This window comes from Convolutriloba macropyga, chromosome 15 (genome assembly GCF_964194025.1).
Source record: "Convolutriloba macropyga chromosome 15, txConMacr16.3, whole genome shotgun sequence".
NCBI classification, from domain to species: Eukaryota; Metazoa; Xenacoelomorpha; order Acoela; family Convolutidae; genus Convolutriloba; species Convolutriloba macropyga.
Genome location: NC_134482.1, coordinates 25,017,076 through 25,032,080, shown reverse-complemented (window position 1 = coordinate 25,032,080; position 15,005 = coordinate 25,017,076). Strand labels below are relative to the sequence as shown.

The window sequence follows — 15,005 nt, the reverse complement described above, 5'->3', positions numbered from 1 at the left end:
TTTACCGAAAATGTAATCGAGTGTGGTACTCATTGGGTTAATGGTTAAAAAATTATGCCCAAAAGAATTATGAGTTGACTAGGAGATTATGAATATCAATAGAAATACGCGAAACTGTGGTAATCAAAAAGTTTGAATTGGAATAATTACAATAACATAACAGACTGACGTCGGACAATTTGCTCTAAAACAACTGGTGGGCGGTTGGCTTGCTCAGTAGATAGCTGCGGCTAAGAAAAATGAGCTTGGGTTTAATTGGGGCTAGGGTGAGTATGAGGGGGAGTGCTGAGAGGGACGAGAAGAAGTTTAAGGGAGGTTTAATTTACGTCAGCTCGAATTCTAGGAATCGCCTTTCACGCCATTTGTTTGTTTCCTTGACTGTTTTGGGTCATCACATAAGGCTCAAATAGACACTAATACCCTCTGGGCTTTGCTTGTTTACCACATTTTCAATTTTAAAAAATCGAAAGGGTGAGACAAAAATCAGTAAGGCAAAAAAATTGTTTACAACATAGCCGGCAGATTGCCGGAAAAGCTGCGAAAGAATAGACCTGCGTGCCATATAATAGAGATAGAAACAGATACAGATCTAAATTGAAAAAAAATCGACTCCGCTCAAAAAACTAGGCTAAAAAACATTCAACGATAAATCAATAAAGCTTGTTAAAATTCATTCCCCAGAAGCCTCTTATTAGGGACCTTTACTGCACATATGAGTTCCTTTGATCTTAAACAAATTCAAATTAAACCTAATTTTTAAAGTGCAAAATTCATTTTATTGAGTGAGGTAAGTCACGTATGATCAAAATCTAATCACGCAAATAACCTAAAAACTTTTGTAAAGCGAGTGAGAAATGACGTCACGCTCGCAAATGCCGTTAGTGAGAGGAAGAAGTCATTCAGAAAATTTGACTTTTTCAGCTTTGCTGCGTGAACAAATGTAAAACGAAAAAAGAGCGTCAGACGACGAAACAAAAAAAAACCAAGATCACCGCAATATAGCTACGCTCAACTTACAGCTTTGCAGCTATAAAAAGACAACAGCTCTAATATGATTGCTACAAGCGTCTATTGAGAGCAACTATACAAGCAAACGAAAAGGAGGTAACTTACGAAATTGCTTTGGAATGACTAGTGGGTGGTGGATTATTTAGAAGCCTGCGTCATTCCAAGGATATGTGGAATTGGCTTCAGATAACAACACTGCCCGGTTAATTAACTGATAAGGAGGCACTAGTTTAACGTACAAACATAACCGACTAACGTCGGGCGAATTGCACTCAAACGACCGGCGAGCGATTGGCTTTGTCAGTAGCTAGCCACAGTTTAGTGAGGCTAGCTTTAGCTTGATTCGACTCTGCTAGGTTTTAAGACTCAACTTTTAGTTTTCTAGCCATTTTAGTAAATAAATAAAACATAGCTGGCAAATTGTCAGAAAATAGCCGCAAAAGATTCGTAGATCGGCAGTCTAAAAAAAACAGTAAAAAAGAGACCAAAAAAATTCGTCTTTTCATTGAAGGCTGATCTGTTATATTTTGATTAAAAATCTGTATAAGTTATTGCTGCCTCTATTAGCTGATCTCAAATAACCTTCATTTAGAGTGACACACACCCATTCGACCTTATCTCTTTCAATTAAAGTACATAAAAAGTCAATTTCAAAGTGAGGAAGTCATTTTTGAGAGTGAGGTAAGTCAAGTATGACCAAAAATTTAATCAGGCGCATGAACAAAAAAACTCGCTCCACTAAGAGCGAAAAATGACGTCACACATGCAATTCAGTTGAAATTGCATGAACAATGAACAAAAAGTGGCTGTGACGTCATATGGTCGTAACAAAAATCATGACCACGAAATAAACCAAGAGAAGGCCAATAATAGCCCTCAGCTATCGCTGTGCGGCTATTAATAAAAAACTGATATTTAAAAAAAAACTTTTATTTTAAAAACCTGCAAAATATTGCCAAATTTTAAAAAAGCGTCCAGATTTTGCAGTGAAAATGTTCAAAACTATTTTTTGTCTCTGGATTTATGTCAAGTAACTCATCTGCTTGACTTGAAAAGCTTCGTTGGCCAGTAATGATCGTAGAAGGACAAAACTATTCAAAAATTTGAAAACAATCGAAAATTTTGCCAAAATCTTGCTGAAAACCAATATATTAAAACCTTCAAAACAATTTCATTGTCTCAAGCGACAATCCAGTATCCCTATTTCAAGCTTTAAATAGTTTCACTGGCTCATAAAGATCCATAAACTGGCAACATAAAAATTTTCCGAAAATTTGACAAAAATAAAATTGCTAGAAAAATATTAAAGTTGGAGTCATTAAAATATTGATAACCATTCCATTAACTCTAAAAACTATGCGACAGCTTATCATCAAACCTTGGAGGAGAACTAGGACCCTGGTGCCGGAAAAATGATAAACATAGCTGGCAGATTGCCAGAAAATAGCCGCAATAGATTCGTAGATCGGCAGTCTAAAAAAACAGTAAAAAAGACAGACCAAAAAACTCGTCTTTTCATTGCAGGCTGATCTGTTATATTTTGATTTAAAAATTTGTATAAGTTATTGCTGCCTCTATTAGCTGATCTCAAATAACCTTCATTTAGAGTGACACATACCCATTCGACCTTATCTCTTTGAATTAAAGTAAATAAAAGTCAATTTCAAAGTGAGGAAGTCATTTTTGAGAGTGAGGTAAGTCAATTGTGACCAAAAATTTAATGACGCGCATGAACAAAAAAATTCGCTCAACTAAGAGCGAAAAATGACGTTACACATGCAATTCAGTTGAAATTGCATGAACGAATGAACAAAAAGTGGCTGTGACGTCATATGGTCGTAACAAAAATCATGACGAAATAAAAAAAAACCAAGAGAATGCCAATAATAGCCCCAGCTATCGCTGTGCGGCTTTTAAAAAACTCAAAAAGATTCACAAATCTCGAAAAAATTGCAAATATTTTTAAAAACTGTTGATATTAAAACCTTGAAAAACATTCAATTACATCTAGAAGCTATGCAGTAATAATCAAACGCTCGAGGAGGTTCGCTGGCCCTTCAGGTTTGAGAAACATCAAAAAAATGAAAAGTTTTCAAAAAACTTGAAAAAGTTTTAAGTTTTGTCAAAAAAATTGCTAAAATTCGTGATGTTAAAACGCTGAAAACCATTCTATTACCACTAGAAGTAATGCAGTAACCTATTACCAGACCCTGCTGGGGGCATGGGCAACAGTAGGGTTGGGGGCAACAGCGGCGGTGGGGGAGTGGGGGCAATAGTGGGGGGTCAACAGTGGGAGTGGAGTGTTTTCCTTTTCTAAGAACCGCCCTTCACACAATAAGTATAGATCTCCGAAACAGTTTGAGCTGAAACAGAGCTGAAAAGCTCTAAGAGCACTTAATGCCCGCTGGGCGCTAAATGAGGGTTTGTCGCTTAAAGGCGCATTTGTCGGCTTAAAGAGGGGGTGTATTTATGTATTGGGTGAATGTCAAATTTCTACTGTATCATTACAAGATAAGCGGTAAATGCAAGAACCCTGCAATATCTTACAAGATAAACTTTAAGTCCGTCTGGGGACCGTTCAATTATGCCTCCTCAAGAGTCTCCGTGGAGCGTACGTTTATGCACCAACAAATTTGTTCGAAAACTACAAAGCGATAAAACAAAATGGCTTAAGAAAGCCCAGCAGCTCCCAAATTTTTTCTACGTTCTGAAATAAGTTTTATTTCAGAGCAATTAATTGGTATTTGTTGAACATCGGACGCAATTTTGAAAAAAGAGATGGCGAAAACTTTTTATCAGTAACAAACAGAATCAAAACCACTTTTCAAACACGAAAAGTTCTTCAGAACAATCTACTTAAGTTAATGCAACTAAAGTGCCAGTAAATATCTCTTATAACGTTTTTATAGTCCCGATATTCTAAATCAATTTATTTTAGAGCGTATTTTGTTCCTTATTTTTAATGTGAGGTCACATAATCCATAATGTTAACGCAAGGTGAGGTTTTGCGAGAAGATTTAGTTGTGTTTAGTATCGAGAAGTTACAAAGCAGTGGCATCAAGCACCCTTTCATTCTCGATGGGCACCCCGCAACTCATCATGGTCATCTCCTGCTGAGAAGCGAAGTCGACATTCATGAGCTCCTCTTTCTGTTGATGTTGACTATATTGGTGTGTTTCTTGCAGTTGATGTTGTTGACGTTGTTGTTGATGAGGATATTGTTGATGTTGTTGTTGTTGATGTTGTTGTTGTTGATGTTGCTGCTGTTGATTTTGTTGCTGTTGATGTTGCTGCTGTAGCGGTTGTTGCAGTTGTTGTTTTTGTTGATGTTGTAATTCTTGTTCTTGCAGATGTTGTTCCTCCTGCCAGCGATATCTAACTGAGGGTACATGCGGGTGATCTGCCTTCTTGAACACCTACAGCGTAAATATGTTTTCCAGGATATCATCTAGAAAAATTATTTTTAAACATATGTCAATTTAAATTTCTGATGATAAAAGGTGGTGATACAATTTTAAACGCTTAAAAAGAACCCTGCTTCAATTCAGATCGCATCCTCTTCAGTACTTGGCAAATAGCTGTTTTCAATTTTTGGGGCCTGTTTCACCAATGTGTTGTGACAACTATCTAATTTGCGTGGTTACATTACGTGGCTGATGTCCGAAAATGTAAATTTCCCTAAATTTTGTTTTGTGGAAACAAAACCATTTTGAGCATGCAATTAGCCTAAAACTTTATTGCCCGAATTTTAAAAGTAGTTACTTAAGACCAATCTCAATGACTTAATTGTTGTTGTGAAGTGTGCTAGGGATAAATTGAAAGCCACTAATTGTCTTCTTTACCAATTAGTTTTGAGGGCAACATTTCTGAAATTAATCACGAATTAGACTGTCCTTCTTTTCGGTAATTAGTGTCTCCGAGGGAAAGGAGTAATTTTAAGCAAATTTCAACTGAATTGCAACCTAGTGTCACTGGTTTCCACATACTCTCACAACTGTAATCTTAAAACATGGGTCGTGAAAAATCCCGACAAAGTCGAGTATGCATGCTTTCGGACATTCCCCAATGCACTCTTCAAATTGAATAGTAGTGACGACCACTTTTTTCCACCCTTTTTTGCAAGCCTTTAGAGAAATTCTATGAGACTTTTTTTTGCTTCCTTAGGTATGTTTTTGCCGTCTTTTACGTAACTTTTTTCTGCGCTCTTATCATTCGAACTTCTCCCATTAAAGTTTCAAGCACTTTAATATTATATTACATTAATAACGCCCAACGAAAAAAACTAGCGAATGTAATTTCTTCACAAATTGCCCTCATACGATGAGAATAATTCACAGACCAACGTACCCGTTTTTTCACTTCCACAAATATTCCAATGTCACTATAAAAAATTGATTTCTCATTAACAACAAAAAGTCGAAAAAAGTGCAAACAAATCCTAAAAATATACCAATAAAATTAAGGGAAAGACTCAGGTAGTCGTTCTGGCCGAGAAAAAACACGCATTGGAAACAACAGCACCTTAAAGAACAGCAAAAGATGAAATAAGATATGTTAAGACATTCAACAAAAGATAAAGTAGCCAAAAAGCTAAATTGAGATCAACTACCGATTTTTTTTGTTAATACGAGCAAACAAATTACGCTAAAGCTTTGCTTTAAAAGTTTCAGCACATAGCTGGCATATTGACAGCAAATAGCTGCGATAGCTTTGTGCACCTAAAAGCCCAAAAAGACTATGAATAGAATGAGATCAGAGAACAGAAATCTCCAATTTCTTTTTATTAATTGATGAGTTTTCATTGTTTCGTAATTTTTATAGCTCACTTGTTTATGGTATTAGCTGACTTCAAATATTTCTTGTTTAGAGTGGCCTAAATTGAGTTGAACTTATATTAGAATTAAAATAAACTTATTTATATCCATGAACCATGTCAAAGAATTAGAGAGAAAAAAATTCAATTTGACAGTTAGGTAAGTCACGAGAGACCATAACATTACTGCCCTTCAATCATGTCTGTTCCAATAATACTGGAAGAGGATATTATCACGCACGCTATTCAGTCCGTAAAGCACGAATGAGGGAACAAAAAGCACATTTGAAGTCATTGAACTTAAATATAAATAGCACGACAAGTCCTGAATGTTAACCCAAAGTATTCAAAAAAATTAAGATTTGATTTTCAGCATCAATTTAAGAGCAGTCTGCGATAGTCAATAGAGCACATACTAATTCAAAAACGAATAAGAAACAATTAAACCTCAATTCCCATAAATTAAGGAACAAGTGCCATTAAAACCATTCAAGCCAAAAAATAGCATATACTTTGGACAGTAAACAAAAACTTTGTAGAACAAAAAAAAAGTGAAACAACGACAGCTAAAAAAATTGAGGAAGATCAAATTCCACAATGAACTTCCACAAAAAATTAAAATTCAATTGCAAGACGGTTATAAAATATTAACGGGGTTTTAAAAAGTTGAATGGCAAGAAAGAGTATAAGGTTCTAAAATAACCGTGGCCTCGTATTTTCTATAAGAACTTAAAATAACAATCGCAAATAGAAAAATAAATGCAGCAACAACCAATTGGACACTAAATTTCAGGTTAGTTGCAAGACGGATGCATTAATAAATTTAAATCAATTTAAAACGAAAAAGTTGATGTAAATTGTCACTGGAACGGAGGCCAGGGGACTGTAAAACAGACTTCAACTATCAACGTAAGAACTCAAAAAAAAATGGCTAATTAATGAAATCAATCGTTTTAAAAACAAATAAAACATAGCTGGTAGATTGCCAGAAAAAAGCCACAATAGCTTTGTAGATCTGCAGTCTCAAAATAAAAAACAGACCAAAAAATTCCTTTTTTTAATCACTGAGATGTTATTTTTACTAAGAATTTGTTTATTCTCACGCTGCTTCTATTCAGTGCTCTCAAATAACCTCCAATTAAAGTGACACACAGTCAATTGACCGTATCTCTTTGAATTAAAGTGAAGTAAAAGTCAATTTTAGAGCGAGGAAGTCATTTTTGAGAGTGAGGTAAGTCACGTGTGACCAAAAACTTTTTTACGCGAATGAACAGAAAACTCGCTCCAATAAGGGTGAAAAATGACGTCACGCACGCACTTCACTTAAAATTGCATAAACGAATGAACAAAAAGCATATTTGAAGTAATTTTGACGTCAAATTGTCTCAACAAAAATCCTGACGACGAAATAAAAACCTAGCACGACAAGTCCTGACGTAGAATTCAGAATGCCACATGTGAACAAAAAACCTCTAGCGAGAAAGAGAAGTTTCTTTCGAACAAAAAACTAGGCCTAGAAAAAAAGTATGAATGAATTGGTAAAAGCATTTAGAAAAAAAATCCGATCCAAAAAATCGAAAAAAACAGTAACAAAAAATCGAAGTGAAATTGCCGCATGTGAACAACAAACCACCAGAAAGAAAGCAATCTTTTGTTCAGATACATTTTTGTCACTCTAATTTAAAATGAGAGTGAAAAAATATCACGCTGCAGAACCACTCGCTTTTTCGCTCCACTTCCTGTTCCGGTGTGACCAAAATCACTTCTCCAGTTTGACTTCAAAAATCATGAAAATGTCTGAACAGAAGTTTAAAAAAAGACAGCGCCCCAATACAATTCAAATCCTTTGAATTGTAAAAAAAACAAGAAAAAGCTAATAATAGCCTCAGCTATCTTTTCAGAGCTCTTAAACAATCAGGTAGTAACAACAAATCACAAAAAAGCTTCAAAATGTTTAATCAAAAAGTTCACAAACTAAGTGAGAAGAACAAAATGACGAGCCAAATGAAACCCGCAGAAAATCAATATAACATTTTGTATATCAAACGTCGCTTAATTCGTGCACCGCGTAATACAAGAAATTCAAAACATTTTAACACTTAAATAAACTTTATTAAACAAGCAATTTAACTAGAAACTAGCCGGAGTAAGTAAAAACACCGAAAAACAACTTCATAAACGTCTAAAAACAACTCTATAAACCTCAAAAAATTGCCGATTTTTATTATAGTGCCTGCACCTTTTTAAACATTAGATATGAAATCAAACAAACAAATAGCTTTAGTTATGCGCACTGAAAAAACCAGTGAGGACAGACATTATTAAATGAATTGCAAAATAAAAAGAACAAATATAAAAAAATAGTGGTTGTTTTTAAAATAAGTACTATTGAAAGCGTTCAATATGTTGAAAATGTCAGAAATGAATTGAAAGCACTCATTACTTTTAGTTGTATATCATTAAAGAGCCAATGAGACCTGCCATTAATAAGACTCAATGATTAACAAAAGATTGATAAAAACTGGCAAAACTAAAAACTCGTAATATTATTACAAAACAAGTAGTTTCGCAGTCAATAAAAAGATAGAAATGAATCGAAAATATTACGAATGTTCAATTATGTCTTTTTTGATTAGATAATTTGATTAGGAATCTGTATAACTTATTGCTACTTCTCTTAGTTGCTCTCAAATAATCTGTGACACATAATCAGTTGGATTTATAAGTTGGCTAAAGTTACAAAAAGTCAAATTTAAATTGAAGAAACTTTTGAAGGAAACGAGATAAAAGAAGAAAATAACCAATTTTTTTAATAATTGCAAAATTTTAAGGAACTTTTTGAAAAAAAATGCAAAAATCGCTATCAATTTTGTTTAAATCTACATCAAGAAGGAGTAAAAAAATGCAACACTGCATCATTGCAGGCTCCAAAGTCCCAAAAACTAGACCTTTTCAACTTGGAATTAGGCATTCTAAACATCCTCAGCCCAGTAAGCCATTGAACTACTACTAAAGCCAGCTTTGTTCTTTGTTTTACATATTTATGCCGTTTCAAAAAACGCAGAGCACCAATATAATCTAGATTCTTTGGATTTAAAAACTCACAAGAACGCTATTCACACAATCACTTAATATTGTTAATTTAGTCTATTAAAACCCTTCATTCCGATAACAATAACGAAAGTCATAAAACAGTTCTTGAAAAGGCCACAAGTTTATAAAAATTTGCTCGCCAAGAGAAAATTCTTTACTTATTCTTCAATTTCTGAAACTACCAAATTAAACAAACTAAGTAAAAGTAAAAACTTCCTCAAAACAACCTTATGAAAGAGCAAACCTTAAAAACTCACCCAAAGTTTTTTGAAGGAAATAGCGCAAGTAGTTTTTGAATGATTAGATATGAAATCAAACATCTTCAGTTATGCGCCATGAAAATACCATTGAGAACTGACATTATTGAAAAAAACTTATAAACAGAAAGAAGAAAAGTATTTACTGGCAGAACTAAAAAAATCGGTGACTGTTTTATAAAAACAATTGCTATTAAAAGCGTTGAAAATGTTGAAAAAATTTAGATATGAATTGAATGCACTAACTACGTTCAATTCTATCTCATTAAAGATTCCATGAGACCAGCCATTAATAAGACTCATTGATTGGACAACAAAAACATAGCCGGCAGATTGCCGGAAAATAGCCGCCGTTGACGCGCTAGACAAACATTGGGATTCAAAAAGAAAAAAAATGAGATAGAAATAGACAAAATTTTTTCCTAAGTTTCAAAAATTGTTCTAATTTAGTGTGCAATTTCAGTTAGATTTTAAATCTATACTTACTTCAGCTTCTAAACTAAAGGGTATACAGCTTATAACTAATATCAGCAAGCAATCGCTCTACTGAACTTTGATAACCTAATGCACTATGACCTAATGACCGCTTTATCGGTTTATTCGTTTCTTTTGATTTTGCTCTTTTGACATTGACCATATTCACGACATTGCGTAATTCAATGACTGAAAGAACTTAAAATCCATTCAGTTGAAACAGTGAGTGAAGTAAGTCAGAAGTCAAATGTGAAAATCGTGACTTATGTAAAACGTCGAAATGAAAAGGTAAGGCGTTAGAAAAAAGGAGAGCGCCTAAGAGGAGAGGCTATTAAACGAAACGATAAAAACTGGCAAAACTAAAAAGATACTACTAATACTTTTTCAAAACGAGTAGCTCCACAATCGGTAAACATAACCGACTAACGTCGGGCGAATTGCTCTCAAACGACCGGCGGGCGGTTGTCAGCACCTAGCCACTGTTTAGTGAGGTTAGCTTTCTCTTGATTGAAGAGGCGTGAGGCTAGGGTAATAGACGATATTATCACGCCACATAACAGCCGCTGAAGTCAACAAAAGAGTTAAGGAGAGAGAGAGAGAGAGAGATAGAGAGAGAGAGTGCGAGGTAAAACGTGAGCGAGAAAGAGAAGGAAAGAAACGCCAACCACAACACACACAGAGAGAAAGAGAGAGAGCTAGAAATTTTTTACATGAGATTCTAGCCTCGTTAGTAACTAAATCATATAAAAAACTGAAAGTGCAAAATTCAGAAGAAAACTTTCCACATTTCGCAGTGACGAAAATGTTCAAAGAGCATTTTTTGCCTCTGGATTTTTGTCATGTAACCCATCTGCAAGACTTAAAAAGCTTCGTTGGCCAGTATTAATCGTTAAACTCAAAAAAGGACTCAAAAACTGCAAATAAAATGACAAAAATTTCAAAAAAAAATGGAAAAAATCATAAGTTTTATTAAAAAATCGATAAAATTTGTGATATTAAAAAGTTCAAAACTGTTCTATCGCAATAAAAATTGTTCAGTAACCTATTATCAAAGCCTATACGAGGTTTCTTGGGGCTGGAAGAACTTAGATAATGACAAATTTTGAAAAATTTGAAAAAAAAATTCAAGTTTTATCCAACAATTGCTAAAATTCGTGATTTTCAAATGTTGAAAAACATTCTATTGCCGCTAGAAACTATGCAGCAACGTATTATCAAACCCTTCAGGAGGTTGTCTGAACCCTGAGGCTGAAAAATCTTGAATAATGAAAATATATGTCAAAAAATTTTAAAAATATAGCAATGTTTGTCAAAAAATGCTAAAATTCGCGTTGTTTAAATCTTAAAAATGATTCCATTACTTCTAGAAGATACATAGTAACCTATTATTAAACCCTCGAGGAAGTTCCTTGGCTCTTGAGGCTGGATAAACCTAAAAAACGACAAAAACTTTCAAAAACATTGAAAAAATTTGCAAAATTTATCAAAAAAATGCAAAAAATTCGCAGTGTTGAAATGTTGAAACCATTCTATTACCACTAGAAACTATTCAATAACCTATTATCAAATCCTAGAGTGGATTCCTTGACACCTAGGGCTGCTAGGGCTGAAAAAACTTAAAAAACTGACAAAAATTTTCAAAAATCTTGAAAAAAATTGTGAAAATTAGTATAAATTTGCGTTTTTAGCTAGCGGTTGTTCGTCAGTAGCTAGCCACGGGTGGGGGGAGGGTGCACGGGGGTGCCGATGGGGGTGGCGACAGTCGGGTGGGGGGTGGGGGGGGGCAACAGTGCGGTGGGGGGGCAATTGTGGGGGGGTCAGCAGTGGGGGGGGTGGGGAGGGGTCTTCAACCTAAGAACCGCCCTTTACACCATAAGTATAAGACTCCAAAACTGTTTGAGCTGAAACAGAGCTAAAAGGCTCTAAGAGCACTTAATGCCCGCTGGGCGCTACCTGTTTATCCCGTTTTTGAGGACGAAAAGTCAAAAGCGTCAGACGAAAAATTGGTCAAGCGAAAAATCGCATAAAAAAAAGACCGACAGGACTGATATAATTGCTACAAACTTCGTTTGAGAGCAATTAAACATAACTGACTAACGTCTGGCAAACTGCACTCGAACGACCGTCGAGCGTTTGGCTTCGTCAGTAGCTAGCCACGGTTTAGTGAGGCTATTTCTAGATTATTTGAAGGAGTGTGAGGTGAGCGCAGTGGGGGTCACCGGGGCTCATGGAGCGGAACGGTGGGAGGTCTGTTTTTGTCTGCACGAGGCCCTTACGGCCTGAACGATGTGCAGAGATGGGGATTGGGGGTGAAGTGAGAGGGGGCTGACGTGGGGGGGGGGATGGGGTCAACCTCAAAGAACCGCCCGTCCCACCATCAGTGTAGTCTCCAAAACAGTTTCTGTGAATCGCTTACTTGAAAACTAGTGAACTGAAAGGCTCTAAGAGCACTTAATGCCGCCTTGGGCTATCTGTTTATCTCGTTTTTAAGGACGAATAGTCAAATGGGTCATATGAAAAATCGGTCACGCAAAAAATCGCATGAAAAAGACAGAGAGGAACAACTTCGTTTGAATTAAAAACGTTAGAAATGTATCGAAACCATTAAGAAGGTTCAATTATGTCTCAGTACTGTTGAAATGTTATGTTTTGATTAGGAATCTGTACAAATTATTGCTTCTTCTATTAGTTGCTCACAATTAATCTGTGACACACACTCAGTTGATTTTATAAAACGGCTAAAATAACGGAAAGTCCAATTGAAATTGAGGAAATTCATGAAAGAGATGAGATAAAAAGAGAAAAATATTCAATTTTTTTTAAAATCAATTGCACAATTTTTAAGAAGACCAAACACGTTAGATTTGTAAACTAGAAGTTGTACAACCGATGTGTTGTTTCTATTAGCTGGCAACAAAATAACTTGATAGAGCGTGATAAATAAGGGGTGGACGCTCTGTCCCATTAATGTCAGCAAAAATTTGTGATGAATTATGAGAGTGAAAAATGGCGTCACCAATTTTTCTATTCACTGAATTAATTTAACCACTCAAAAGCGAAAAACTGGTAAAAGCCTTCTTATATTAACCGAAAAACATAGCACGACAATTTAAAGATTTGAATGAATAACTCTTAACTCCTGAATATGGCCAACAGACCAACAGATGATATTAGTTTCTTTTATTAGAGAAAAAGAGAAAAACAGTAGCAATCAATGCAGATAGTTTTATGATCAGAGCATTCACTACAAAAATTTTCAATCGAAAGAGTTCAAATTATCAGTAGCACAAGAGTTAAAAACCTTAAACACCAGAAAAAATTTACCTGATATTTCAACGGCACTCAGAAGCAAGCAAAACCAAAATAGTATAAAAACATCAACAATATTAGAAAAGATACAAATGATACGCCAAGCCAGATCTGTAACGTTTAAATTGCACAAAAAATAACAAAAACTAATAAATGTTTCATCGAAAAACATGAAATTGAAAAAAAATTGAAAATTACACAAAACAATCTGAACTTTTAATTAAAAAAAATTGCCAAAATGTTTTTTTTTTCTCCAAACTTATGTCATCAAAGGCAATTTTCTTTTGCTATGACCAACGGAAAAAATTCCTCAAACTAACGTCCTAGTAAGCAGTCTAATACAACTAAAATATACCCATTAAGCAACGCATAAGCTTTCATGAAAATGATTTATTGTTCCTTGGCCTCTAAAGATCGAAGAAAGCCGAAAAAGGTAGAGGAGAGGGGTTCAAATCGCCAGATTGAGGTGGATAGACTAGGAAGTGAATAAGAACCACTCTTCACAAACTGAAATTGACACCTCAAAATAGAAGTGCCTAAATAATAGTCGTTAAGAGGCTGACTGTGGCTATCAGTAAAAAACACCAGAACCTCCCTTCGCTTGACAGTATTATCAGAGTAGGTCGCGTGAAAAACTATTTTGGGTGAATCGCATACTTATATTCTAGTAAGGCCTGAGGAGTTCAGAATGCTGCTCAGCCACTTAGTTCTCTCCGGGCTTTACCTGTTTCTTCCGTTTATGAGGACATGAAAATTTTCCAAAAAAATATGAAAGAAAATTGCAAATTTTATTGAATGGGCACTAAAAGCCGCGATAACAATATGAATTGAAACGAATTTTTGCCGCTAAATATTATCCAGTATTTCAATTCCAATCTGTTGAAATGCTTTATAGGATCTAAACATAAATATAGAACAACATTTTAGAGAGTTTAGAAAAAAATTGCAAAAATTACTTTCAATTTTGTTTAAATTTGCATCAAAAAATGACACAAAGGTGAAAATGAAGACTGATATGTTGTATTTTGATTTAAAATCTGTACAATTGTTTGTTTTCTTTATTATCTGCTTTCAAACAACCTTCATTTAGAGTGACACGTACACCCATTTGACCTTACCTCTTCAATTTAATGTAAATAAAAGTCAATTTCAAAGTGAGGACGACATCTTTGAGAGTCAGGTAAGTCAAGTGTGACCGAAAATTTAATCACGCGAATGAGAAAAACTCGCTCCAAAAAAGGTCAAAAAAGACGTCACGCACGCACTTCAGTTGAAATTGCATGAACGAATGAACAAGAAGCAGATTTAAAGTGGTTGTGACGTCATCTGGTTGTAACAAGAATCTTGACGACGAAATAAAAAAACATAAAAGACAAGTCCTGACGTACAATTCAAAAAATTTTCATTCAATAAAGTAAAGACTAAACCTAGTGTAGACTATGAGTGAACTGGGAAAATCGTTTCTGAAAAATCATATCCAAAAATTTATTAAAAAAAACAAAATTAAATATAAAATGACACATGTGAACACAAACCCCACTAGCGAAAAAAGGAAACTTGGTTTAAACAAAAACACTAAACTTGCAATGAAATATGGATCGGAAAAACCATTAACAAAAAACTGATCCAAAAAATCCAAAAAAACAGTCAAAATCTAACTGAAATTGACCCATGTGACCAAAAAATCAATAGCGAATTTTTGTTCCAACACCGTAGTCTCATTCTACTTTGAAATTAGAGTTTAAAAAGTCACAACGCAAAACCGCTTGCTTTTTTTTACACTTCCTGTTTCGGCGTGACCAAAATCACCACTCCAATTTTACTGTAAAAAGCATGAAAAAGTGTGAACAGATAACAAAAAACATAGCCGGAAGAAATCCTGAAGCAAGTCGAAGCGTCAAAACTTCACAAAAAACCATAACGCTGCACTCATTACGGTTTACTCATTACCTTTCCAGGTCTGATCTATAAATTGGTGAAATTTAAACAACTGTCACCAATAGAAACAAAATGCTGCAAAATTTTATATTTTTGAAAACGTATGATAACGT

The 15,005-nt window shown here is 34.8% G+C and overlaps 1 protein-coding gene across 2 annotated transcripts in view; it reads right to left on the bottom strand.

Moving 5' to 3' along the window:
- Positions 1-3,784: 3,784 nt before the first annotated feature.
- Positions 3,785-15,005, bottom strand: part of LOC142354068 (uncharacterized) — a 77,815-nt gene continuing 66,594 nt past the window's right edge. For both annotated transcript variants that reach the window (XM_075406343.1, XM_075406344.1), the window contains exon 7: positions 3,785-4,424. In XM_075406343.1, coding sequence (XP_075262458.1) covers positions 4,050-4,424 — 375 coding nt within the window. In that variant the 3' untranslated portion in view covers positions 3,785-4,049. The remainder of the gene's footprint in view (positions 4,425-15,005) is intronic.